The sequence below is a fragment of the Rhamphochromis sp. 'chilingali' genome (genome assembly GCF_963969265.1).
Source record: "Rhamphochromis sp. 'chilingali' genome assembly, chromosome: 12".
Classification (NCBI taxonomy): Eukaryota; Metazoa; Chordata; class Actinopteri; order Cichliformes; family Cichlidae; genus Rhamphochromis; species Rhamphochromis sp. 'chilingali'.
The window spans coordinates 7,758,386-7,785,974 of NC_137939.1; the positions used below are offsets into that span (position 1 = coordinate 7,758,386).

The following is a 27,589-nucleotide window of genomic DNA, read 5'->3' on the forward strand; positions in this document are numbered from 1 at the left end:
GATAGAAATCAACAACCCTATTAGACAAAAGTGCATCCAAGCTTATCGATTCTTATGACTGTTGTGCTTCGCAAAACAACAATCCTCATGGCAGTGAACATTTTGCACATCTACCTGTGTCTCTAGCTCCCAACCAAAAAACTGATCTACATTCGTTGTGAAAATCAGTAACGTATCGGACCAAATCGCTTAATCTTTAACAGTGCTGATATTTATGTATTTATTTATTCCCGCCCCCCTAGTCCTGCCCCCACCGCAGCAAAAAAATTAGAGATGCCTTGTCTTGCAGCTTTTACAATCAGAAGTATGATCTGAATGCACTGTTGTATCAAACATATTTGCTATTTCAAGTTTAGCTCTATAAATTCTTTAGCTCCTTTTGGTTTTTTTTTTTTTCTCTTTATTCATTTATTGCTACTGCTACTCAAAGTACATGTGTAATATAATGATCTCAAAGAGTGACTGGCAGGAAGAAAAGAATATGAAAGGATGTAGCACAAGTAGAAAAGCACAATGGGTCGCCAACTGTGCGCCCACTTTGATCTTAAAAGGGCTGTACTTGAGAGAATCTTTTAGCCCGTAAAAATAACTTAAATGCATATTTACTGCTTGAGATATCTTATACGTGATAAAGAAATGTGTCAACATGACTCTTCGGACTCAAATGTGTAAAATTACAAAGTTCTGGTAGCTCATTGCCTAGATGGGCCTGTAATTATGAAATAGAAAATTCAGTTAACTTTCCATTTTTATTATTTGACTGTGGACACATTGATTTTTTTTTTTTTATTAAATTCAGACAACCTCTTAACTTTGGCACTTATCTATTACTTAGAGTGTGGCTGTGGAGGAGGTCGTCTTCGGTAGGAAAAAGAAAATTTCTGAGAATACATTTAAGTGCAGGATTTATGCCCTCCTGCACAATTTTCAAAGACTTCCAGCAGGCCAGGTTGGAGTCTTTGCTGAGCAGATTCTGGTCCCCTGGCCTTATGTTTGACACTCCTGGTGTAAATGATTTTCCTGCATGTATCACCGATGTGAGTATCTAAAGGTAAAATTACCTAGTTTTATTCTGGATTAAGTAACTCCCAAGCCTACTCAGCTCAGTTTCCATGGTCTCAGTCAAAAAGGAAATATTGCAGCCTCCTAATGAGTGCCCTGATAATTTAAAAACTATATATATATATTTTTTTTAATCATTAAGCACCTAAACTTAAACTTGACATGTTGCTTCTATATTTTCAGAACTTACCAGGTGTGTTTTGAAGCGGTGTGTATGGAAGCAATGCACAAGACTTTTCTAGTACATGTTTGTTGTTTGTACTCTTTTTTTTTTTTTTTTTTTTTTTTTTTTAAAGTTTTCTCCAGCTCTCCGTATCCAAAAACTCAACATTTTACTTAGTGAAAATTTCTTTTTATTAATTTTAAGCTTTGACATTAGCAGAGTTTGCTTTTTTATTTCCTTTTTTTTTTTCAGGACTCTCTTGGAAATTAGATTTTTAATCTCAATGAGTTTTTTTTTTTTTTTTTTTTTTTTTTTAACCTGGATAAATAAAGGACTAATATTTTTCTGCTGGTCTCACCAACCTAAGCAAAGTTTAAGCTGATGCCAAAGTCACCGTTGGAGCAAGTATGGAGTGAAAGCAGCATCCAAAACCATATGCTGGTTATTTTCTACAAGAAAGGTGTTGCAGAGCATGATGTAATGAGAATGGATGTGATAAGGTGGTAGAAAATCACAGCAAGGGAAAACTCATATCTGATGGATCTGAATTTGAGCTAAATTAAGTCCATTCAGATACAGATATAAAATAGGAGCTGGAATAAGTCTAACTGGGGCCCTCAGCAAGAACTTTATTTGGAAAAACATAGGACACAAATGTGGAGGGGGAAAAAAACCAAGCCAAGAAAAACACAGACCAGCCTCTCCATATTTTTCCTGTGGGTTGTCAAATCTGGCTGAATTAATTGGTGTTACCTAATTCAAAGTCTACCTATGGTGAGGGGTTACGCAGACCTATTGGAGGAATTTGGTTGGCATTATTTTCATAGGTGGCTGTGAGACTTGTTATACTGCATGGTTTGAAGATATGACACTAACGAGAGGCAAGTTGAGATGGTTTAGATATGTGCAGAGAAGGTATAAATATGTATTAATGCAAAGGATGCTGAATATGGAGCTACCAGGCAGGAGGAAAAGAGGAAGACCACAGAGAAGATTCATGGATGAAGTGAAGGAGGAAATGCAGATGGCTGGTATGAGAAAGAATTCAAGGGAGACAGCGAGATGAAGACAGATGATCTGCTGTGGTGGCCCCTACTGGGAGCAACCAGAAGAGGACTCTTTAAAGGTCTATGGCAAAAAGGATCTGAAATTTCTTCCATATACTGGTATGGTTTGTATTTTTCACTATTAAAACTATATAAGATTAAAACATAACATTTTAAGGAATGTGTAGCAGTGCTTTAGGCCTTAATGTAAAATCTTTATTGTGGCTGAAGTGTTCATAGTGCTGTCTTATCTCAGTCCTGAGCTGTTAAACGTTGGACTTTCTTTGACAGCACTAACAAAAACCAGCTCACGTCACCTGCTAGTCCCGCCCACAGCGTGACGTAGCCTTTTCCTTCCTCGTCTCCGCTGCTAGTAAAGTTAGCAGTAGCACCTTTTAGCCTCCAGCAGCTGTCGGTGGCAGTCAGTCAGCCAGCCTGTCAGTTCGAGTGGCGGTGTGTGTTTGTGCGTGTATAAATCCCCCCTCTTTATTTACCCTCCCGTAGAAAAACCGAGGGCGGCCGGGTTGTTTCTTCGGGAGCCAGCTTGCTTCACCTCTGCGGGCCAACTGCGATAAAAAAAAAATATTGTTGTCCTCGCCGTCACGACAGGAAGAAGCCCTGGGACATGGCCAGACCAGAACAAGTCCTGTTGCTGGAGCCACAACACGAACTGAAATTCAGAGGTAACCGAAGAAGCGGAGGGCAGGGCCGAGCTTAGGTAGCTAACACAGGAGACGTTGTAAATGAGAGCCAGTATTTCGATTTCTGCACTACTGAGTAGTTGAATGTGCCATTCGTTGTATATGCTGTGGTAAAACGTGAGGGATATAGCTGTTAGCTGTAGTCTACATTGTGTGTACGACAGTTGTGCGGTGACAGGTGAAACGACACTGTGCGACGGTGCTAACTAGCTCGCTGGAGTAGCATCCAGCTAATCTCACTAGCAACAAGGCAAACTGCTAGCTGTCATTGCAGCGTCAGGGCAGGCCCGCCGCACCGTTTCTCTAATTCTCTCATTTGCTTGTCATACGTTCTCTTTTATACTCTGACAGCATTGGAAACACCTCGATTTGATCTAATGGTTCAGTTAACCTCCCCTTCGGTGTCGTTTCTACTGCCCGACTGCAAAGAATTCCCTATTCTAGCATTTTCCACGATCAGGGTGTCATTGCTTATCCTTATTACCATGCTATTTCACAATATTATAAGCTAGCCGGCAGGAGATTTGGCGTTTTCTCCCACTGTGCAACCCGAATTCCTTTACAGCTTTTCTGTATCCAAGCACAATGATTATGAAATTACGGACTGAGCTGCAGTGCCAGCGGTAATGATTATTTTCTTGGATAATTACCTTGGTGTGTCATTTTTGCTGCAGAAATGGGTCAAGTGAGGGCCTAGGGTGGTGGTATCAGTTTGAAGTGGGCTGTTCACTGATTGATTGTTGCAGGGCTTTGGAGAAGATCCATACACCCACTCTGTTACTGATGCACACTTGCATCAACATCAGTTTCCAAAACCATGCTTAAGCTGTCAAGAAACGTGTGAGAGACCTAATTGCTACAGAGACAAAAGGAAAACATTAGCACTTAAGACACCCATCTAGTAATTTTTCTGCAGCATCCAACGTTTGGCTGAGGGCGTGGTATGAATTATAAACACGTGCACACTTTGCTGATCTCACCACTGTTTTAATGTTTAATTTGCTCTGTTTGTGGCAGGCTCTGTAAAACCGCTAAAAAAAAATCTGCTCTGATATTGATGTTTGCAGAAATGGATTTTTACATTGTGTATATTTGCACTTTTACCTGGGAGAATCTTTGTGCACCCACCCTGTTTTCTTTCTTCTTAGGAGCCCAAGTAACAAACAAATGCTGCATCTATACCCAAACTACGAGACGTGTAAATTCACCCACATGCTTGCACGCACACTCAAGTCACTGCATTTCTTTCTTTCTCATCCTCAGGCCCATTTACAGATGTTGTCACCGCCACCCTGAAGCTGACCAACCCCACAGACAGAAATGTGTGTTTCAAAGTCAAGACGACCGCACCTCGCAGATACTGTGTGCGCCCAAACAGTGGCATCATTGACGCTGGAACCTCCATAAATGTTTTTGGTAAGGATCTTTGCATCTTTTTGCCATCCAGAAAAGTTGGTAAAGCTGTGAACCTAATGTAGAAGTTCAAAGGCTTATACTGATCCATTTTTGCCTAACTCTGTAATTAATGTTAGCTTATTGGGCTTAATAGAAGTAAAACTATATTGAGTTGTCATAATTTAAGTGCTAGATAAAGTGTAATATACTTACATTTAACAGCGTCAGATATGGAACCGTAGTGCTGAACTAGCAGCAACCATGTATTGTGTTGCAGCACGCAAATAAAGGGTCGCGCCTGCACTACCTGTAATGGATACTGCAGTCACTACCTGAGTTTATAATTACATCATGTTTGGAGACATTTTACACACATGCCTCCTTATGACTTTCCCAATAATCTGTCTAATCTGCACATAACTATTATATTTAAATTAAAATTAAAAAAAAAAAAGACTTGTTTCTGACAACTAAAGTGGTTTCTGTCTCCTGCATCATTTTCTTTTTTTATTCTTTCATTTTTGTTTCTTATTTTTTTGGAGGGTGGTATAATTTACTCAAAGTTAAAATTTTTGAAAACATTTTTTCCACAGCATAAGATGGAAAATTGTCAAATGTTTAGACATGAGACATTTTACTACCTCATGAATAAGATGAGTTAAGTTCGAATTTGATGGCAGCAACACATAAATCTTTTTTTTTTTTTTTTTTTTTTTTTTTTTTTTAAAGACATCACGTCCTTTGAACTAAAGCAAAAAGTGCTTATATAAGGCTCTACTGGTATATGGGGTGTATTTGTCCCTATAAAATTGGAAGCTTGTACTAGGGCTGTGCCATATTATACTGTTCACGGTAATACCGGTATAATGTTGGGCAACGATAAGAAAATGAAATCTCCCGATAGAATATGGGTAAAACACGCATGCGCAGTGCCTTTGTTTTCATACGCACATGGCGGAAAAAGCACGGCGGCGACAGAGAATGAGAAGGGTGAAAGCGGGTCATTGAATGAAACGGATGAACCAGAATTGGTTTGTAAAAATGCTGCAACTTCAGTGGTGTGGAACTGGTTTAACTTTCGTCCATCAGATACACAACAAAGCACTATTTTTGGTAGAGCATGCTAGCGGGCCATCGTTATTACCGTGTTTTTTGGAAAATACGGCACACTTAAAATCAATCCTTTGATTTTTCTGAAAATCGAGAGTGCCCCTTATAATCCCGTGTGCCGTATGTATGAATTCGGGTTGTGTTTACTCACCTCGAAATGATTTTGTGTGCTACACGGCGCTCGAAAATCTGTCAAATGTTTTAGTACGACTTTGCTAAGCTACGAAGCCGCACTGCTTGATGGATTGTCGGAGCATTACGGCTACCGTAGGCAGGAGCCTCGCGGAGTGATACGTACTGTGCTTCAACATAATATTACCGTATTGTGTGTGTGTGTGTATAACCTCTTTTTAAGTTTTCTGGATATTATGCATGGTTATGCTGAGGATATGTCGGCCAATTTCCCCTGGAAATGCCTTTTGGTTAAACTGTCAGCAAAGAATTTGCAATTTTTATATAACTTAAATGCAAAAAAACAGCTGCTTTAAGTGAAAATACATTGATGGGATTTTTTTTTTTTTTTTTTGCATTATTAAGTTGTGGAGTTGTAAAGTATTTTGTCTAGTGTCAATTATATCGTCAGTTATATCATTATCGCAAATTTTCAAATGTATATCGTAGGGCTGCTCAATGAATCGAATTTTAATCACGATTACGATCTGGGCTTTCAACGATCATTAAAAATGACTGAGCCGATTATTAGCCCCTCCCTCGTGCTTTACTCTCGCGCTGCTCGGTGTGGCAAATCGAGCGCACCTCTCTGCATTTCGAACACGCATCACAACAATTAAGAGGACCCGAGGAAAGCTCGGAAAGCTAAGCAGCATTTATTTGGAGAGGAGAGTGACTGCTGTTGGTTGAAAAGAGGTAAAAAAACCTTCAGTGGTGTGGAAACATTATGGATTTGCGGAGTCAGACGTGGATCAAGTAGACATAGTGTGTAAACTTTGCTACGGTGTCATATCTGCACCACAGAGCAACACTGCAAAGTTCACTAAACATAGATGTTTACATTTTTCATTTATTTTTTTTTATATTGCAAACATTTGCACTGTTATCAGTATTTGCACACTATTTTATATTATTTTTTAAAGTCATTATTCAATACATTGTTATTGTTAACCCTTTAAATCCCTGTAGAACCGCGTAAGCTAACGCAATAATTTGTTTTGCATATGAAACCGGAGGACTTGTACTTACATCTTATGTCATCAGCTTGTCCTAGGTCACAGTTTCCTTCCACATATAGCTTTGCAAAAATTGCATAAAAAGCACTTGCAGGAACAAAAACATAATATTCCAGAAACAGGCTTTGCCGATCCGATCAGCTGTTCGTAACACTTCCCACATTGAAAAAGACGTCAACGCGAACTATCGCATATCCGCCATTTCCTGTCCGAAACCGGAAGTGACATCATTTTCGCGGAAAATGTAGTTTTTTACTTGTAGGCCTTAAAAGCCTATACTGGTGTTTTTATAAGTCATGTTTGACTCTATACTTTTCTGAATAGTTTCTGGGATGCTTATAACTCGAATTGCACTGCTGGAAATAGTTTATTTTGATGCACATGCTGTTTTCTTTGCAAATTTGCATCATAGGATTGTTTTTTGTTTTTCCTGCAATATATAAAAATTGCTGTATCTCCAAAATAAAACTATGAAGACACTCAAAATAAATTTCCTGTTGTTGTAAACTATTTTTTGCAACTTTTTTGTATTTAACTTTTTGAGGGATAAACCTCTTAAATTTCCCCAAGTAGAAATATATGTTAAAAAACAAACAAAAACGATTTTCAATTTTTTTGTAGTTTATTGCACTTTTTTGCAATTAATGTAGTTACTATGGACTTAATGCATACATATTATTAAAATATGGGCTATAACAGTTGTATTGATGTATAGCAACTTGAAATGCTCCCACAAATGGCACTACAGCATGTTAAAAAAAAAAAATAAAAAATAAAAAAAAAAAATAATAATAATATAAGCTCTGGCGGACTTGGTTCTATGGTAGGTCTTAAAGGGTTAAATAAATATCGTCAAATAATCGAGATCTCAATTTCAGTGAAAATAATCGTGATGATCATTTTTGCCATAATCGAGCAGCCCTAGTATATCGTGATAAATATTTTTGGTCTTATCACCCTGCTCTAGCTTGTACTACTTGAAAGACACAATAAGTCCTGAAAGGTACATACAAGCTTTAGAGCAACATATTCATCTAGAGGTCGTCTTTTTCAAGGAAGGCCTTGAATATTTCAGCGAGACAATAAAACACAGCATACTGCAGCTATCATAACAGCATAACTTTCTAGTAAAAGAGTCCAAGTGCTGAACTAGCCTGTCTGCAGTCCAGACCTTTTACCAGCCAAAAACAGCAAGAAGCTTATAACAGACAAGAATGGGACACTATTACTCCCCTGAAAGTCCAGCAACTGGTCCCATTTCCTCTGGTTTTTATGGGCTGTTGTTAAAGAAAGAGGGAATGGTAAACCACAGTAAACATGGCTCTGTCCCAACTTTTTTTGAGACATGTTGCTACAAATTCTTCAAATTCAGCGATTTTCTTCAAATTCAAAATGGCTAATATTTTTCTTGACATTGTACATTTTTTTCCATTTACAACATGTAATGTGTTCTGTGTTCTATTGGTTTATGAGACAGGCAAATCCTGGTTTCTTCATTCTGTCTTTGTTTTTGCCCACAGTTATGCTACAGCCTTTTGACTATGACCCCAATGAAAAGAGTAAACACAAATTCATGGTGCAGTCCATGCTGGCTCCATATGACATGACTGACATGGAAGGAGTTGTGAGTACCTGAGCATACTATTTTCCTTTTTTTTTTTTTTCGGGGGGGTGCTTTATTACTGGAGAATCTGAAGGGTTTAAATTTCTTACATTGCCTCTCGGCCCTGAGTTTTGTTTTGTTTAGTTGCGTTAGTGGCATCTGTGTCTTCCAAAAGTCTATCTTCAGCTGAACACTTGAATAGTGTAGCTCACTCAATGTATTTGTCTCATTCCGCAAAAGCTTTTTTTAAAACTGTTTGACAAATGTATACATTTTTATGCAGCTCCCTAAGCCTGAAAATGTAAAGTTGGTCATTTCTGTTGAGAATTTACTTTGAAGTATGGATATTAGTGAAAAATGAAGTTGTGATACAAAAGAAAAGAAAAATCTAAAGGTTCCCTTTTTCATTTTCTTGTCAACAGTGGAAGGAGGCAAAGCCTGAAGAGCTGATGGATTCAAAGTTGAGATGTGCATTTGAGATGCCTCTAGAAAATGACAAAACTGTAAGTGTTTCTCTTCACTTCAACATTTGCCACATCACTTTAAACATTCAATCACATTTTTCACACCCCAAATGAGCTCCACAAACGGTTGTTCCACTGTGTACTTCATTGATTTAAGTACATAATAATAGCTGTCTGTAGTAACAGATTATATGCTGACTGAGTATTTAGTGGGACCTGTTGTGACAGAAAAGTTGTAAGCAGTAATCTGGCTGAAAGCACGGGAACCCCACCAAGCTGCCCAAACCTTCTGTTTGAGAGGAGGCAGCCAATCAAAAGAAGGTTAGCTAAAACAGAGTGCAGCGTTAAAAGGTGAGGAACTAAAAGGGCTCGTTTCAGACTGGATCAACTGTTTGACTGTGCCAAGGCCAAGTATAAGATGAATAAGAAATATTTCAATTTGTAAATCATGTCGAGCTCTAGCAGCAACAATGAATAACAGTATGGAGCTGAAAACAAGCACAATAGGTCCCCTTCAAAGAATAAAATCAGACTAAACCATTTAATTTCTGTTTCAGTGGAGTAGTAGTTTTTAGTTTTTTTCCTTCTGTCAGCATTTATTTATTTATTTATTTTTTGTCTTGTATTCATCAGCTACACATCACTGTATCACCCATCTCGTGATTTATTTTGTTTTGTGATTTGTTTCCACTTTAATCTCCATGCTTTGTCTTTGCATGTCCCCTCGTTCCTTTTTTTTTCTTCCACTCTCATCCCACCGACCACTCCCCATCTTCACTCTCTCTCCACAGCATGAGAGTGAAATCATCAAAACTGTGTCTTCCTCTGCCTCTGTTAAGACTGAGCACTCTGTCCTGCCCAAGTCAGCCAGTGCTTCGCTGGATGATGGAGAAGTGAAGAAGATCATGGAGGAGTGCAAGCGACTGCAGATGGAAGTGCAGAGGCTACGGGAAGAAAACAAACAGATCAGGGTGAGACGCGCTAAAACAAATAAGAGCCTGTGTGTCTGTCTCATATTCCAGTCAGACTTGTATTTTCTGCTCTAGCTCGTCTTCTCTTGTGCTAACAGAAGAAGCATTGCTGTGGAGTTTACTCTTAAATATAGGAGGAACAAGACCAAGTCTGAAATAAAAAACAAAACAAAACACTGAAATAAAATGTTTTATTCCAGGAAATATATTTTGACTAGTGCAACTAGTGCTGCACTACATTAACGTGAAGCAGAGAATGAAATGACTCAATGACTGCCTGAGTTTTCTCAAAGTATTTTTGTCATTGCTCGAGTCCAGAGAATTGTCCCTAGACAGCAGTGACCCCATCCTGTATGTGGTATGGCTCATATCATTGTCAGCTCGTTACGCTGATTCTTATGAATGTCTTTTCTGTTATGTGTAAATGTTTACCAGCTTATAAATCATAAACCTGAATAAGTTAATTACTACAAAATTGCGAGTAAAGGTGATTTTGAGAAATGTTTAAAACTACACTTCTACACGATCACTGTAGCAAAGTTTTGCTAGAAGTTACACTTTAACCCTCTCTTTAATATAAATAATAGGGGATTTTAATTGGAAACAGAAATTAAAATGGAATTACTCCGGAGGCAAGTCAGTACTTTACCTTAAAGGAATGAACAACCACACCTGCCATTCCCAGCGATGCAAATATCCAGGAAGATTTCCCTCTCTCTCAAATAATGCTGTCCAATCGTATAGACACACCAGATGGCAAGTAAAGTCTTGCCAGTTCTTAGAACTTAGACCCTCTGGTGACCATTAAAGTGTCCTTGTAACATGGATATAAACCTAAACATTATGTTTTATTTAGATGCGTAAAAACAACATACATTTATGAACCGGCCTTGGTCACGAAGTTTCCAAATATAAATGCACTGAAAAAGAAAAAGTAATTTTTATTTGATGTTGTAGTTTTAATCACTCAACATACTACAAACCATAGGTAGTTTCAGGAAAATTAAATCAGTCGTCTAGGAGGAGTGTGGGAACAAACATACAGTCATATATGATATACAATCATCATACTGGGTGTATCATAGCAACAGCAGTGGCTGCAGTGACTCCAGACACGCTTGCAAAAGTATGGGACAAGTTTGGCTATGTTATGGACAAATGCCATGCATGGAGAGGGGGACACATTGCGCATTTGTGAAAATTGTATGTTTTGTATGTAAAGCTTTATATTCAGGCATAAAATTTCCCGCAAGCTTCCTTGTCCTTTTGATATCTGTATTGTTGTTATCCGTGATTTTTTTTTTTTTCTTCATTTGTTTGTTTGTTTTGTTTTCTGTAGTTTGATAATAATTAAAAAAATTCTGACAGCACTTGAAGGCAGCAGTGTTATAGCTGCTTGCAACAGAAAAGCAAAACTGTTCACTATGCTGGCTCTTTGTTAAATGATGGAAAATGATCCTGGTGTAAACATTGTTTAAAAATCCAGTAATGACATATAAAAATAAATATCAGATTTTTGATAAGCTATCATTGAGAAGCGGAGTGACAAATTCTAACAAATTAAAAGTTAACTTATAAGCGCGTATTTGTATTTCTGACTCCTTGTCTTTATCACAGGAGGATGACGGTCTGCGGAAGAGAAAGGTGACACCGTTGGCCCCCGCTCACTCCTCCTCCACCATGGCCACCACAGCCGTGAGGGACGAAGGCCTAAGCACCCGCGTGCTGGCGTTCTGCGTGCTCTTCTTTGTGATTGGAGTCATCATTGGCAAGCTGGCCCTGTAGGGACACAGACGGACAGAGCACAGTGACAGACGGACGGATAGACCGCGTGCTTGGGAGGACGCGTGTCAGCAACGGCGACGGGGATGTCTTCTGGGTTTATGTTGATCTGTTTCTTTCCTTCTTTTAAACATTTAAGGCAATATCATGATGGTTTGGTGTAAAAAGAAAACGAAAGAAGGCTATCCCAAGTTAAACCATGAGTGCGAGCATTTTTGTCACAGGTCCTTTTTTTTTCTTTCTTTTTTTTTCTTTGATCTGTTCTTTCCGTCCATCTCTCTTCCTTAAATGATCTTCCCTAACTTGCACAGGTAACAGTTAGTCGTGTGTTTAAGTGGCTTCACGCTGGCTGAATGTCTAGTCTTTCATTGATTCGCAAGTTTTCATAAGTTGCTCACACACGTTGTCCGTTTAAAAGCTCTAACCCTCTTCTGATAATCTCTTCCACTTATTAATCTGCAAGGAGAGGTGAACACAGTTGATCAGTGAAAGACTGTTTCCCCCCCCCCCCCCCCTTTCTAGACTCAAGCTTCATGTATTGTCCTCTAAAGAGTTTGGGGTTTTAAAAAGAAAAGAAAAAGCATGTCTGTGTGTGTGTGTGTGTGTGTGTGTGTGTGTTTATTTTGCCTCCTGCAGGAGCAATGATGTGTCGGACTGTGTGACTGTTTTTATGCGAGGAGACCACAGACGGTGAGGCTCACAGGCTGTGAAGAGGGCTGGTTTAAAAATAAATAAATAAATAATCCAAACGGATTTCTTGTATTCAGCAAAAATGGGGGTGTTTGTTGAAAATCTAATTGAATGATTGAATTGGATGATTTGGTGTAATCCAGACCAAGGAATCTGTAGAAATTCATTAAAATCATGACTCAGTAAATTCACAATTATGACTTCAGAGAAAGTGTTCTGTATGGTGATTTATATTTTATTTTTTGGCTTCTTTTTTTTTTTTTTTTTTTTTTTTTCGGTTTGTTTGTTTCAGAAACAAAGCTGTAATTTACATCTTCATGCTTGGTTTTTGTTTTGTTTTTTTGTTTTGTTTGTTTGTTAATTACTTCCTCAGGTTTGCACACAGAGTTACGCTGAACAGGAAAAAAATAAATAAAAAGGCTAATGTCTGGCTACAAAGCTCTGGACAGGTCATGCAAAACAGACTCTTACTTATCCATGCACATCAGAGTATGTAACACAAGTTCTGACCACTCTATTGAATTTTGCCCATGGTGCATTGATTTTGCGCCCTCTGGTGTATTACAGCAGTTGTTTGCCTTTTTTGTTTGTTTCTCTTCTTCCTCTCTTGTGTTGTCGTGTAGACACTTTGCTTCTGTTGTTTAAAATATTCAAATGCGCTATTCTCACTTGTGCACTCTGTAGTCTGCATGGAATGACCTGAATTTATTATGATTATTTTATTTTTTTGAGTGTTAAAAAATCCATGTTAGCAAAACCAACAAACAAAAAAATACTGTCTTTTCCAAAAGGGACCATCTTGAGTCTGGTTATCAGTTTGTGTGTGTGTGTATTTTTTTTTTTTTGTTTCCTTTGCTGTCACCTTTTCCGTTTGTCCTGTTGAGTTCTGGTGGTTGTGAGATAACACAGCTGTATTATCTTGGCCATCACATGACCGTCTCGGCTGATTCATTTCCTCAAAAGTTAAAAAACAACAACAATGAATATCTGCTTATTTGCATGGGGAGGGGAGGGGGTCAGATATGTCTGGATGTGGGCAGCTGTGAGAGGACTGACCTGTGAATACACACTACATTAAAGGATTTAAAAACAACAAAGGCATCAGCGCTTCAGACCACACCTGCAGATACAGTCACAACAATGTAATCACACAGTAATTGGATACTCTTTTTGTATGTAAATAAAAATTAAAAAAGACTCAAAGGATAACTGGCAAAGTTATTAACATACTGTACTAAAGGAAGAAAATAAACAGCCACCATGGATGATGTAGCATCATAATGAATTAAAATACATAACCCCCCCCCCAACTGTCTGGCTCTGTGAAAGGTTTCTGTTTTTTTCCCTTTCAGTTAAGAATGCAATCTGGGAAGCATGGTGTGCATATCCCTGTAACTGCTAATACTTTGATACTTGAATAGCAGGACAAAAAATCTATACAGCTGCAAAAATACTGCCTTGTTATTTTGGGACGTTTCATTAAGTACGAAAGCACAACAGCTGCTAAACTCGAAAGAGGAAAAACTATTGTTATTATTATTAATATATTCCTTGTTAAAGAAGAGTGATTGAAGAATTAAAGAGGATTAAAAGCAGTTGTCAGGCAGATGGCGACAGAGAACCAACAGGCAACGCCCCTCATTCGCCGGGCAGAATGACGTCAGTGGGCCTAATCCAGGAAGTGGAAAAACATCAACAACCCTTCCAGGGTCCAGGTTAAGGCGAAGTGTCCGAGTAGCTTAGCAGAGACGTAGCTTTATTTTATAAGATATCTCGCATTTGTGTTTTGTCTTTATAGTAAGCGCTGTGTAATATCCCAGACATGTCGGTGTTTGGCAAGATATTTGGAGGAGGAGGAAAATCGGGAAAGGGACCGAGTCCACAGGAGGCGATCCAAAAACTCCGGGAGACGGAGGAGATGCTAACCAAGAAACAGGAATTTTTAGAGAAGAAGATCGAACAGGAGCTGCAGACCGCAAAGAAAAACGGCACAAAGAACAAAAGAGGTGAGACGCCGCGAGGGGTTTTTTTCCCCCGTAGTTTCTTCTCTTGCTTGTTAGATTTTTGTTGTCAGCAACCTCAAGCTAACCGTTAGCTAGCCCGTTAGCTGAGTTGGCTAACTTTCCCGAGGTGTCGTAACTGCTGGCAGCCTCATCCAGCGTCTTTACCACGGCCATGGCTGCCAGTCTGGATGGGCGGCTGTCTAGCTGTGTGACTGACTTCATTATGTGATCACCGTTAACTTATGGCCCCGCGGGGACGCTAGCCTTGGCCTTTGCTGATATTCGAGTTTTCTTTTGACTCATAGGTGGTTGTTTAAAAATCAGGAGACCTGGTTGAAGGTGTGGTGTGTGTATATAGACTGTTAGGTATGATGTTGCAAATATAGCGGCAATAAAGATATCGACCCAGTTAGCCAGGACAAGGGTTGAGCACGTGTTATAAGTGTCAGAGAGGTGGGCGTGTTTGCATCTTGATCAGATGTCCGTATAGAAACCTGTGGACCTCCAGCAGGTCCCACAGTCTCCTTACAGATGATTACGTGAGCCGATCACAGCTTGGGGCTCATTATAAGTTAACTGTAATACAAGTTGACCATGTTCTACCACAACGTGGAGCCAACCATATAGATTTGTACATGTGTATTGTTCTTGTTGACATCGAGCACATTTCTAGGGATCAGAGTAAATTTAATTTAGATCAGGATGGTTAGCGGTGTCGCCTCCCAACGAGAAGATCGCAGGTTCAAATCCAGCCAGTGTGGAGTTTCCATGTTCTCTCCGGGTTCTCCATCGCTTCCCACAGTCCAAAGACATGCATGATATTAGGTCAATTGATGATTTATGGTTGTCTGTGTTAGCTCGGTAATAGACTGGCAACCTGTCCAGGGTGTACCCCTGCTTCTCATTCTAAGGTAGCTGGGATAAGTTCCAGCCAGCCCGCAGTCCCCTCCTCGCAACACCTAAATTGAATAAGTGGAAGAAGAAAAATGGATGAACAGTTAATGGAGCCATCAGATGTATTAAGTAAAAAAAAAAAAAAAAAAGACTTAGTGCCAATTTTTAGTCAGAATACTGCAGTGTATGGTACATTAGCTAATCACTTCCTTCTTCTGATCCACAAAGTTCACAGAATGACTCAGCGTAGCACAACCTTCTCTGACAAGATCAGTATAGCCTATCAGGTTTCAGGGGTTGTTGTCATCTGACCTCTTTATCTGATTAATTACTCTCCAGGTTTTCCATTAGTCTTCACGCCGGCTATATTTGACTGTCTTTCGTATTGCTAAAAGTGTCACTAATGTGGTCGAATAATTAGCAGTGAATTATCTAGGTTCACAGAGTAGTGCTGACTAACAGGAATGACAGCCTGATTGGGTAGTATCACAAATATTTGCTGTGTTAAAGTACCATTATTCACTGTTTCTCTCCATTGTCACTAAATGGTGTTTCAAGGCCAATTTGTTCATTCTGACTCTCCCCACCCCACTCCCTGTCTTTGGATCCTCAGCGGCACTTCAGGCCTTGAAAAGAAAGAAGCGGTACGAGAAGCAGCTCGAGCAGATCGATGGGACGCTGTCCACCATTGAATTCCAGCGGGAGGCTCTGGAGAACGCCAACACCAACACTGAAGTGCTCAAAAACATGGGCTTCGCTGCCAAGGCCATGAAGTCTGCTCATGAAAACATGTAAGAGCGAGCACCAAGGCGTGATCGATTGGACTGGGACGAAACCTCTCTGCACAGATTATTTTTGCAACTTCCTTTTTGTTACTGAGACTAAAGCAAGCGTAAAGAAGATTCAGTCAGTTCTGAAATGATCAGAAATATTACAAGGAGGTTTTGCTGATAATGAAATGCATATAATTTCACCAAGATGCAGTAATCCTTTCTTTTATGCATTTATTTCAGTCAGTATCTGTAAAATGTAACCATAAAAAAGTGTATGTGGGTTTCACTGCCATGTATATTAGATGCCTGACATCCTCCTTAGTTTTTGCCGTAGAACTACTCAGACATCTAATCGTCATATTTAGATTAAATAGCCTCTTTTATAAAACCTATATGAGTGAATTCTCTTTTGCTCACAGTCTTTCCTTCTTATTTCAGGGACATTGACAAAGTGGATGAACTGATGCAGGACATTACAGAGCAGCAGGAACTGGCCCAAGAAATCTCTGACGCCATCTCTAAACCTGTGGGCTTTGGTGAGGAGTTTGATGAGGTAGGTGAAGCTCTTCAGCTGTTTTATGTTTACATTTGTGTGGTATATCTGATTCTAAGTGTGCAAGTGCCTCATTTTATTCACAGATTTTATTACCAAAAATACATAAATTGAGAGCGTACCCAAATAAAACGGGTAGTGATGATTAAAGAAAAAAGACTCAATTCTAAGCTTAAATCAAAAAAAATGAAATGGTGCAGGAGGGTTAATCTGTACTTGCATCCACAGCAACGTATTGATAACTGCAGATACACACTGTTATGACCCTGGCTTGTAGGCACGTTAAAGTGTGCTTTAACCAGGATGGAGAAGGTGGAGTTGCACCTAAAAGGTTTTAATAGATTCTTTTTAAACATTTTTTTAATGTCTTTTTTCACAAAACAGCACAGGAGACAAAAAACGACTACACCCTCATTTAAAAGAAAAAAAACCTCAACCTTTGGTACCACCTCGAGATCTGTTGTTTGTACACAGAGTAGTCTATGCATGGTGCAGTTTCTACTAAACCTGCCACAGTCGTCAGGGTGAGGCAAGTGTCCCAGATGGAAACAAAACAAGTTACTAAGCCAGAAACAAGCAAGCACCTGTGTGTGGAGCCGAACAAGAAGCCTGAGATACATGAAATTAACAATTTTTTTAAGACAGCTTCTGTAATCATCTGGAGCTTGATTGGAGCACAGGACTGGGGCAGCAGTCCATCAGAATGAAATCATTCTGTCTTTTGCATCTTTGCTTATCTAAGGCTTCCTTCTTAATGATGATGGGATTTTACTGTACATGACATAAGCATGTTTTCATACGCCTGACTCAGAAATATCATTACTTATCTCTTAGACAGTTGCTATTATCCTGTGTTTGGCATATGAATGTTGCACTGATAATGATGTTGGGTTAACCCAGTATAGCCGAGTCTAATTATTAGTTATTATCTTTTTGCTTTTGCTGGTATGAATACGTTGTTGCTGGTCTTCATCCTTGGGGTGAATTTCTTTGCTTCTCAGGATGAGCTGCTTGCCGAGCTGGACGAGCTGGAACAGGAAGAGCTGGACAAAAATCTGCTCGAGATCGGTGGACCAGAGACCGCCCCTCTCCCCAATGTGCCTTCGACTTCATTACCTTCCAGACCTGGTAAGAACTCTGGGGTGTAACCATTTGCATTGCATTTTTACGCTGTTCGCAGGATGTACAAACTGTTAATTACTAACTTTCAGTGATGTGACTGCTATAGTTTTATTTTTAGTTATATAGCACCGAATCACAACAGCAGTTTCCTCAAGGAGCTTTATTTCATAGGATCTTTATCTTTATCGTCAGCTAAAGGTGCTGCTATAATAAAGAAAAAAACCCTCAATCAGATGATCCCTTATGAGCAGGCACTTGCCCCAAAGGTTTCATAGTTGGCTTATCCAGCCCTAACTGTATGCATTATCAAAAAGAAAGTTTTAAGCCTAATATTAAAAGTAGAGATAGTGTCTCAGAGCAAAGTGCTCGAATGGAATTATTATACAAGACCTTGAACATGAAGAGAAGATTTTAAATTCAATCCTGGATTTATCAGGAAGCCAGTGGAGATAAGCCAGTATGGGAGAAATGTGTTGTCTCTTTCTAGTCCCCGTCAGTGTTCTTGCAGCAGTATTGGGTAATAATGAATTACAATAGTACTGCCTAGAAGTGATTAATGCTGAATGAGGATTTGATGAGATCTCGATAGGATCCTCAGATCACATCTTTTATTTCTGTCCTCCCTCCCACAGCCAGGAAAGAGGAGGACGAGGACGACATGGAGGACCTGCAGCGCTGGGCGATGGAAGCCATGTAAATGCAGCATCCGCCACATCACACCTGCATCGGAGAGGAAAGGAACAAGAGGGAAACGAATGGACTGATGGGATGTTGTGTCTGAGTGTTTCTGTGTGTCTGAGAAGAGTGGACTGTCTACTTTATGTGTAACACTACAAAACAAAAAAAAGCAACAATGCTGTAGTCTTTCTTTTCCTTTTCCCCTTTAGAGACCCCCAAGGTGCTCAGTACAAATGAGTCCGTGAGGGTCTGCTATACTGGACAAAGTCACCTAATATTTTTACCCTCAACTTTAATGCAGCACTTTGTGGTCCTTGTCGTGTGCCATGCTGGTGGCCACAGATTTCATGTTGCAGGGTGGTGTTATAAGCTGGATGGTGCAGTAGATGGAGTTATTCACCAAGCTGTTGTCATTGTTAACATCGCTGGATGATTTTGGGGGGGATTTTCAAGGATGATTAATGCTTAAAAAATCGATTTCTCACTCTCCCGTTTACCTATTTGTGGCAATTTTTTTTTTTTTTGTGTTTTTGTTTGTTTGTTTTTTTGTTTTCCTTGACAAAATAACCCGTTGCTTCCTCGTCTTGTTAACTGCTCTGGAAATGGAGGTGCAGCTGAGTGTGTGCTGGCTGAAGAAGCTTTGAGCTGTGTGTGTTTGCCAGAATCCAAACCTCTTCTTTCATTTCAGGTTGGGTTCTTCGACCTACTGCCGCTCGCTCCTTCTTTGCCTCTCCCCTTACCCTCCCAACCCCATCAGTGGTTCTCGTTCTTTGGTGTAAATATCCCAGCTGACTGTGTGTGTTTTGGTTTTTTTGTTTGTTTTGTTTTTTTAAGTACACTGCATTACTGCTGCCATTGAGCGCTTTGGTTGATGCTGCGTGAAGCATGCAACGGTGGGGAAATCACGACACAGGTCACACCGCAGGGCTAGTAAGAGAGATGTTTAACCTACCACTTTCATCCTCCTCTGTCTGTGTCCCACTCATAAAGGTTTTCATTTCAAAATGTATGTTAAAAAGAAAAAGGAAAAAAAAAGAAACTAGTAATATTAAACTATTGTCACACCTTATTAACTGCATCCAGAGGGAGATGGTGGTTTATAAAAGATTAGATTATAGCCAATCTGCAACACATGCATTTCAGAGTTTAAAAGAGTTGAATTCCTTTAGTTTTTCAGCAACATGATGTACATTTTTTACATAGAAAACGTAACACGAGGACAAATGGATAAGCATGTTTGCATTTCTATGTTTTATTTATCCAGATGAGAATATTATTTGCGAATCATTAAATGGTTTTCAATTCTTTCATTGTGGTGGAAGCATTGTCTGTTCATGCGTTTTGTTTTGGTTTTTGGTCAAATGACTAAGTTAAGCAGATCACCAGAGAAAGAAACAAAGTGTGAGTGAAGAAAAACCTCAGCAAGTACCCTTTTAGTTTAATATTAAATTGGTAACTAAAGCTTTGTTACAGAGTATTTCTAAAATCACTCCATAAATAAAACAATGAAGACAGAATCTTTTTTAACAGACAAAATGAACAATAATAATTTATTATTTTCTGGCAGATGCCTTACTACCATTCAGATATCTTGTGGTGGCATGAAATATTTCCTGTATCTGTCTCTTGAGGGAGCGGCCGTTCGGTAAGTATAGGAGAGGATGGCCAGTCACTGAGCCAGCCTTCCTGATCAGTTTGCTCATTCTTTTGGTGTCGCCAGCTCCCCCAGCAGAACAAAGTAAAGTCCACTGTGCTCGTCACAGCTACGTGATGAAAATCTCCATGATGTCGCATCGCATATTGCAGCATCTCAGCTTCCTTTGGAAACTGAGATCTGTGCTGATCTTCTCTTCAGCTGTTCATGTGGACTCCCAGGTACTTATAGTCCTCCACCACATCAGCATCTTGTTCCGGGTTGTGTAGCTGGAGCTTTTTTCTTTTCTTTCTGCATCACAATAACACCAAAAAACAAATATTAACAAAATCTTTTTAAAGGAGATTTAAAGACAAAGACGAGAGAAGTAACTGGTCTGTTCCAAAGGCACTAAATCTTAAAATTTGCAGCTTTTATATTCATTCAACAAAGTTTAACTAAAGGGAAAATCAATTTGCCGTTTCACTGATCTTTTGTAGTTTTGAAAAATGGTGCCTGTTTATCAGATCTCAATGATTTTCCCTTAAAGTACAACTATTATTCTGGATAAAGCACATTAGCTACATAGCGGCAAATATTTACATAATAATCAGTGGCTGTATACAGTCATTGTGACTTTATGACAATCATTATGAGATCAGAAGGGGAAATACATAATACAAGATATGCTCCAGGTTGTAAAGAAAGAATCGACTATACAGTGTTGATAGCAGGTGTTATAGCCAAGTTTACCTATGCTTTATATCAGTTGTCTAAATTTGACAAGAGGAAATGTTCAAACTCCCACTGCCACTCAAAAGGAAAATCTGATGAAAGATTACCTGTGACTGGCAGGGTTATAAACAGATACCTCCTGCCAACCTTCCTAAGAGGCAAAAGAAACACACTTCAAAATGATAAATTGTTTTTTTTGATTGCAATGATTTTCTAAGACGGCAATTTAACATTTAATATTTCCCGTTCCCATAGTGAAACACTGGACCACATTCTTTATGAATGTGTTCATTTTGGTATTAGTTTACTTTCAAAGGTTCACGTCAGAAAATGAAAATTCCTTAGTCAGGATTGCAACAAAGTGAAATATGGCCTGATAATGTAGGAAATGCTGTTTACAATTCTTTAATTTGTTTTGCAAGTTTATTTTTACTGTATTATTTAATTGTATTTAAGTTGATTTTCTTTCCTTTTTTCTGGTACTATTCTCGCTGATGTTCTGTCCTTTTTTTACTTAAATATTATTTTCTATCGTAATGTTATAATGACTAGTTTGTTGTTGACAAATGAAAGTTTTTACTATTATAATTGTAAAAAATGAACTATATAAAAACGACAACGTGCATATTTAGCACCAGTTTATTATTTCTGAGTCACGATCTTGAACGTTCCTTAAAAACTGTCAATGCGCAAGCGCAGAAAGGGGTGTCACCACGAGCACGTCGGGATTTGGCGACTTCACGCTTGCGCACTGTAGTCATACGCTGATGCAAGAAATTTTGGGCGAAGCGGTGTGGGACTGATCGAAGAAGAAAGAAGAGGCATTTTTATTTCATTGTTCAGCACGCAAACATGTCAGGAGACGAGGTAAGGCACTCCGAGTCAGATGCTGTTTAATCCGTGTAGGTGTGAAGAACTGCTGGACGGAATTCGTTGAGTTTCAGGCGCATATCGGTGCTGGGGATGACTTTGGGCCTCGACTCTCCTGCTCCCTCCCTTTCTGTCCGCAGTAGCGCTCACATGGCTGCTGCAGTCGGGCTAGCACGGCCCGAGCCAGCCGGAATATCAAGAAAGTCATCAAGTATATTGATATACAGCTATTTATCGGAGCATATACGTTATATATTCTGAGCGTGGCTCATCAATTCGAGCTGTCGAAGCTTCCGCCGGACTCTCAGAGAAGAGTGGAAGCTAGCTATGTAGCCTTAGCTTCCCGTTACCAGAGCTGCGGAGCTAACTGTTAACGTTTTCTGCTGGAGACCAAAAGCTATCTGTACCTCGGTTTGTCCTTAAGGACAGCTCCTCTGGCTGTAAAATAAAACCAAAATACCAGAATTACCGCTGCTTAATGTTAATAGTACGACATTTTTATTATTATTTTTCTAACTGAATGGGGGCAGTCTGTGCAATATGTTAGTTAAAAATTCTGGAGGGTTACTTTACCTCAAGCCTTATTAAGAAACCTACAGCAGTAGGTAGGGTTTCTTAATAGTGTACTGACACACTCAGTGTACACTGGATCAACTCAAGAGTCCAGCCTCTGTCTGTAAAGATGATATGCAACATTTTGTTATCTGTTAAGTTGTTTTCTTTGTTCAATCCTTGATATGACTTCATGTTACTTTTTTTTGGCCTAAAATGGAAAAAATAGCGTCTTTCCACAGTCCAGTTTTCATAACTGAAAACTAAATTTCACAAGCGTAAAATGTTCAAACAAACTCCCACTGCCACTCAAAAGAAAAATCTGATGAAACATGACTTTCATAAATATATATATCTTGTAATTCTCACTGGTAATTGTACTTATGCTGGATTAGTCAATGTTATGTATATTTAAAGCAGCCATAAAGTGTCTGTACTAAATGAAGCTGGACAGCATTTCAATATTTATTTTAATTTGATTTTTTTCCTTCACTCTTTTTTTCAGATGATTTTCGATCCCAACATGACTAAGAAGAAAAAGAAGAAGAAGAAGCCCTTCATGCTGGAGGAGGACGGAGGAGAAGGGACGGGGGGAGAAGAAGCTAAGGAGGTGGAGACAAAGGAGGCAGAACCAGAGGCTGGAGATGACAAGGAGGTGGATCTAGATGAAGATGAAGGCAGGAAGAAAGGTTAGATCTATTTAAGGTGCGGTATCAGTTCGCAACTATGTTGTGTAGAGTTATGAGCTCGAGGAGGGTTTTTTTTTTTTTCTTTTTTTCCAGAGCCGTCGGATGACTTGAACGACCTAAACTTCTTCAACCAGAAGAAAAAGAAGAAGAAACCCAAGAAAGTGTTTGAAAATGATATGGAGGAGGGATTGAAGGTCAGCCATTGATTAAACATTTGCTGATTTTGCATTACTTTTAACTTTTTGCTTCTACTGATTTTGATTGGCTTACCAATAACTTTCATGTGCTGAGTTTCACTTCTCGCTTGTCCAAACCAGGAGCTGAAAATTGAAGGCGAGCAGACGGAAGCTATGGAGGAGGACAACCTGGATCTGATGCTCCCTAACAAAAAGAAGAAGCCAAAGAAAGTAGATTTTGATGAAAACGACTCCGGTGATAAAGACGACGGTACGATGAAATCACATGGTTTTGAAACTAGGGACCGAAAAAAGGGACATGGATCATAATGTTTGACCCATAATGTCATTTTTCTTTTTCTTCTCCCAGCAGTGGATGATGATGATGGCAAGAATGGTGATGGGATCTCCTTCAGCTCTTCCACAGGACCGGCCTGGGCTGGTTCGGAAAGAGACTACACCTACGACGAGGTAGGATGATACGTGAAATGAGAAAGTTAGAAACAATTCAGGAAAGGCAGAAAAAGAGTTATCACAGTTGTTTGTGAAGTTATTTCCTGTAAAGTGGGATAAATATTAGACTGTTTTCGGTTGTTTTGTACTGTGTGAGGCTGTGTACACATAGACATAATAGATTGTTGTATTTCTCTCTCTCTCATTAATAAATGTCCTGATATTAAGACCTCAGACCATTTGGTTTTGTGAGCTCCGTCCCCACAGATTTGTTAAACTGGAATTACTTTGCAAACCGTTTCTGCCTGAATAGAGCCTGTGTCCAAAAGGAAAGTCTGATGAAACATTACCTGAGACTAGCAGGGTTAAAAAATCTGATGAAACATTACCTGAGACGGATACCTATCCCTGCCAACCTTCCTAAGAGGCAAAAGAAACACTTCAAAATGATAAATTATTTTTTTGATTGCAATGATTTTCTAAGACAGCAGTTCAACATTTAATATTTCCTGTTTATTTTGTCAAACAGATAGTGAAACACTGGACCACATTCTTTATGAATGTGTTCATTTTGGTATTTGTTTACTTTCAAAGGTTCACGTCAGAAAATGAAAATTCCTTAGTCAGGATTGCAACAAAGTGAAATATGGCCTGATAATGTAGGACAAAGCACCAAGTTAGTGTCCACTAATTTGGTGCTTTGATCTACATTTATGTTGAAGTTTTGCACTGAATATTTAACGGCATTAAATGTACTTTTTGAATAGAGTTGTTAAAATCCCCCACTTATTGTTCTATGAGGAAATGAGTGAAACGGTTTGTAAAATTACAAAGTTGGATTTACCGGTCTGAGAACAGTGTTTATAAAAAGCACAGATTTACACACTGCTTTCCTTTTTTATTTATTTTTATCCTCAGCTGATCCCACAGGGCTCTCAATTTCTGTCCTTTTATATTCTGTGTTGAAAACTTTATGAACATAGACAAAAACAAAACAAAGTCACAGTATCGTCTCTATTCCAGCTCCTGAACAGAGTCTTCAACATCATGAGGGAGAAGAACCCCGACATGGTGGCTGGGGAGAAGAGGAAGTTTGTGATGAAGCCTCCCCAGGTGGTCCGAGTGGGAACCAAGAAAACCTCCTTTGTCAATTTCACAGACATCTGCAAACTGTGAGCCTCGTGTAGCTTTTTATATTTACTGACAGACGCATTTCAGTGACACTTGTAGTATGTGTAATCCACAAACTGATTTCTTTTTTTTCTTTTTTCATGCGATTAATCACAGGTTGCATCGTCAGCCTAAACATCTCCTCGCTTTTCTATTGGCTGAGCTGGGAACGAGGTACGCTTTTTGTATTTTAAGTGATGTCAGTTCTCAAGCTAAGTTTGTGGCACGTTTTGTTTTTGTGTGTTCACTTTAAGTAAAAGTTTAATTAGCGTTTTTCTCTGTCAACAGTGGCTCCATTGACGGAAATAACCAGCTTGTGATCAAAGGCAGATTTCAACAGAAACAGATAGAAAATGTGTTGAGAAGATATATCAGTAAGTAGGAACGACGTGTTCTTTACAGTGAAGTTACATTGATGGGGGTAAAATTAAACAGCCCCTGCTTGTGAACAGTAATGTTGAGTGGACTGTTCTCACCCCTGCAGAGGAATATGTGACGTGTCACACCTGCCGCTCACCGGAGACCATCCTGCAGAAGGACACTCGTCTCTATTTCCTGCAGTGTGAGACGTGCCACTCCCGCTGCTCCGTCGCCAGTATCAAGACCGGTTTCCAGGCTGTGACGGGCAAGAGGGCGCAGCTCCGCGCCAAAGCTAACTAAAGGCCATTAAAACTGGGCTTCCCCCACCTCTTCTCACGGTCCAATCTTTCCCCATCAGAAGGGCCGAAGCTGGGGTCGGGCGCCCGCTTGATCTGCTAAAAGGACTCTCTGAATTGAACTGCGGGAGGGTTTGGCTGTCATTTTGGTTGTGTCATGGCCTGACCTGACAGGGAGTGAGAGTGTCTAAAGATGAAAGATAGGGTTCAGGCACCTGATAAGCAACAGATGTTTGACACATACACTGCTGGATGCATTTGATTTGTTTGGTTGATGGACCCTCCAGCTCTTAGGGTTTTTTTTTTTTTCCTGTTTCCTATTTGCTGTGATTCTTGATTCCTCCAAAAAACCCTTGATTTAACACAGCTTGAAGTTTAGTTTTTGTTTATTTTTCCACTTTACATGCGCCAGACGTTAATATTTCTTCAGATTAGCCAAATTGTAGATAAGCTAAGTTCATCTACAGTAACAGAACCAACGAATTGTTGACTTGGTCACTTCTGGGTTTTTTTCTTTTTTTCTTGAACTCAACTAAAGGGTGTGTTCTTGTTTCTGGTCTGGTCCTAAATGATATATACAAAAAACTGTCAGTCCAGGATTTTCTACTCAAGCTTATAGAGACAAATCAGTCACCGGGCTGGAGTACATACAGGAACATGTCACTGAAACTAGTGTGTGAGGCTCCTAACACAGGACCTGCTTTTGATCATTTTGTAGCAGGAGACACAAAACTAGAAGACTTGGGGGCTAATGAAGGGGAGAGCAACATTAAGAGTACTATAATAAAGGAGGCTGTTTATGAGATGAGTAGAAATTATTATACAGTATGTTTGTGAGTGCTTTTGTGGCACTGATGAGCAGTTTGTGTACCTATTTGATTAGAACATTTTGTCAGCCACTTGAGGTTTGATGAAGTCAATTTGAAAATAAAGATTCGATTTTTCTCTTTTTTTTTCCTTTTTTTTTTCTCCGATGAGCAGGATTCATGAGCTAATGCCAGTCACTAAAATAATAAAGTAATAATAAACTACAACTTCTGAGCAGGCACCTCAGATCGTTTCCTCCTTCAGGTTCCTATTTTGCAGTGTGGTTAACAGAGTCTATCAAGGAGTGTCAATCTAATTGTTTTGAGAGGAATGTGAATATAAAGGTCTCGCTGGAATCATTTTAAAACCTGGTTTTTACAAAAATAAAATATTCTACTCTCTCTCTCTCCACTACTTTCTCTGCTTGCATTAATGACGGTGCCCGTTTAGTAATTGTCAGTCATGATAATGATGTCATGTTTTCACTGTCACAATGGAAAAAGGTCGTAATGATCAGTGAACGGCCTTGGCTCTCGTCATTATGGCCCCCTCCCATTTCTAAATATGGCCATTGTTTCAAGTCCCATTAAAATATTTAAGTCTTATTTGTGTGACTTGCTCAGATGTGATTGACAGTCCTTGTGAGGCCTACGGTTTGCTGTAATGATACAAACACAGACCCACAAGGTTAAAACATGAGCAGCTGATAACCATGGTAACTGAAGACAATGTCCTTGAGTTTGGTGATTACATGTCGAGTTGCAGATTTATTTTGAACCTGACTGCAGGATAATATGTCAGGTTGGTGCCATAGTTAGGTTTCCTCTGCAGGCCCAAATGTCACTATATTATATAATTGTTTTTTGTTTTTGTTTTTAGCTGTGCTTAAACTACCAGTATGCAGGCAAATGCATCAATCACTGATGTATAAGTCACATAAATCTGTCATAACCAGCCAGACTTAAGCACATAGCCTATCAGATAAGCACTCATTAATCTCTACCACTTGCCATATTCTAAATGTGTTTCAACAATTTTATACAGCCAAACCATGAATGTTTAATTTAAATTCACAAACTTTGCACTTATACTATCATTTGGAGTCAGAATATGGATGCTATAGATATAGTTGGCCAATTTATCCAATAGTTATCAAACCATTGAGGCTATGCTGTCTCAGTTCTGCTTCACTTTGTACAACTCGGACTTTCAATCAGTGCAACTCCAGGTGATGTCGCCTAAAGAAATACTCAGATTCTGCAGCAGCTGGATGTTTAAGTGATGAGGAGCAGAGGTTAATGGTTTTGTGGAGTGGTCATTGAGAAAGTATTGACTTCTGAATGTGAATAAGACCAAAGAAGTTGGTGACTTGACTTTCAGAAGGACACGAACCGTGTGTATCCTGGGACAGGCTACTGATGTGGTGGAGGACTATGACTACCTGGGCATCCACATGGAAGGCCAACACAGAGGCTTTAAACAGAAATTATAAATGATAGAGATATTCCGTCACGCAGCTGTGGACCATATGCATCAGAAATTGTAATACCAACGGAGTGAATAAACTGATCAGTAAGGCTGGTTCTGTGTCTGGCTGCTAACGGGAATTTTTCTAATTCAACTTTATTGCAATAGAGACTTTACTATTCCA

The 27,589-nt window shown here is 39.3% G+C and overlaps 3 protein-coding genes across 5 annotated transcripts; all 3 read left to right on the plus strand.

The window, feature by feature from the left end:
- The first annotated feature begins 2,631 nt into the window (after window positions 1-2,631).
- Window positions 2,632-13,371, plus strand: LOC308407707 (vesicle-associated membrane protein-associated protein B-like). Of its 2 annotated transcripts, none has more exons than XM_080899533.1 (6): window positions 2,632-2,954; window positions 4,236-4,388; window positions 8,185-8,288; window positions 8,690-8,770; window positions 9,523-9,702; window positions 11,320-13,371. In XM_080899533.1, exons 1-6 carry the CDS (start codon window positions 2,897-2,899, stop codon window positions 11,485-11,487), a joined length of 744 nt encoding a protein of 247 aa, XP_080755659.1. In that variant the 5' UTR covers window positions 2,632-2,896; the 3' UTR covers window positions 11,488-13,371. The 2 variants fall into 2 exon arrangements, with proteins under 2 accessions (XP_080755659.1, XP_080755660.1); XM_080899534.1 differs by having other exon boundaries at window positions 9,571-9,702.
- A 478-nt stretch (window positions 13,372-13,849) lies between these two features.
- LOC308407111 (charged multivesicular body protein 4c-like) lies at window positions 13,850-19,505 on the plus strand. Its single transcript, XM_080898561.1, has 5 exons — window positions 13,850-14,180; window positions 15,685-15,862; window positions 16,283-16,397; window positions 17,399-17,525; window positions 18,152-19,505. The coding sequence occupies exons 1-5, from the start codon at window positions 13,997-13,999 to the stop codon at window positions 18,214-18,216; spliced, it is 669 nt and encodes a 222-aa protein (XP_080754687.1). The 5' UTR covers window positions 13,850-13,996; the 3' UTR covers window positions 18,217-19,505.
- A 1,772-nt stretch (window positions 19,506-21,277) lies between these two features.
- Window positions 21,278-26,083, plus strand: eif2s2 (eukaryotic translation initiation factor 2, subunit 2 beta). 2 transcript variants are annotated; one of them, XM_080900021.1, is made up of 9 exons: window positions 21,278-21,432; window positions 22,493-22,676; window positions 22,770-22,870; window positions 22,994-23,123; window positions 23,223-23,323; window positions 24,329-24,477; window positions 24,593-24,649; window positions 24,764-24,849; window positions 24,960-26,083. In XM_080900021.1, exons 1-9 carry the CDS (start codon window positions 21,418-21,420, stop codon window positions 25,133-25,135), a joined length of 999 nt encoding a protein of 332 aa, XP_080756147.1. In that variant the 5' UTR covers window positions 21,278-21,417; the 3' UTR covers window positions 25,136-26,083. The 2 variants fall into 2 exon arrangements, with proteins under 2 accessions (XP_080756147.1, XP_080756148.1); XM_080900022.1 differs by having other exon boundaries at window positions 23,226-23,323.
- Window positions 26,084-27,589: the final 1,506 nt, after the last annotated feature.

What these genes read in the sequence shown, in the direction of transcription:
- LOC308407707 (XM_080899533.1), top strand. Translation starts at nt 2,897, where the DNA reads ATGGCCAGACCAGAACAAGTCCTGTTGCTGGAGCCACAACACGAACTG. An exon ending in ACACGAACTGAAATTCAGAG is followed by an intron (nt 2,955 to 4,235) that starts GTAACCGAAGAA and finishes TCTCATCCTCAG; the next exon opens with GCCCATTTACAGATGTTGTC. An exon ending in TGACTGACATGGAAGGAGTT is followed by an intron (nt 8,289 to 8,689) that starts GTGAGTACCTGA and finishes TCTTGTCAACAG; the next exon opens with TGGAAGGAGGCAAAGCCTGA.
- LOC308407111 (XM_080898561.1), top strand. Translation starts at nt 13,997, where the DNA reads ATGTCGGTGTTTGGCAAGATATTTGGAGGAGGAGGAAAATCGGGAAAG. An exon ending in CGGCACAAAGAACAAAAGAG is followed by an intron (nt 14,181 to 15,684) that starts GTGAGACGCCGC and finishes TTGGATCCTCAG; the next exon opens with CGGCACTTCAGGCCTTGAAA. An exon ending in TTGGTGAGGAGTTTGATGAG is followed by an intron (nt 16,398 to 17,398) that starts GTAGGTGAAGCT and finishes TTTGCTTCTCAG; the next exon opens with GATGAGCTGCTTGCCGAGCT.
- eif2s2 (XM_080900021.1), top strand. An exon ending in GAGACTACACCTACGACGAG is followed by an intron (nt 23,324 to 24,328) that starts GTAGGATGATAC and finishes TCTCTATTCCAG; the next exon opens with CTCCTGAACAGAGTCTTCAA. An exon ending in TGTGTTGAGAAGATATATCA is followed by an intron (nt 24,850 to 24,959) that starts GTAAGTAGGAAC and finishes TCACCCCTGCAG; the next exon opens with AGGAATATGTGACGTGTCAC.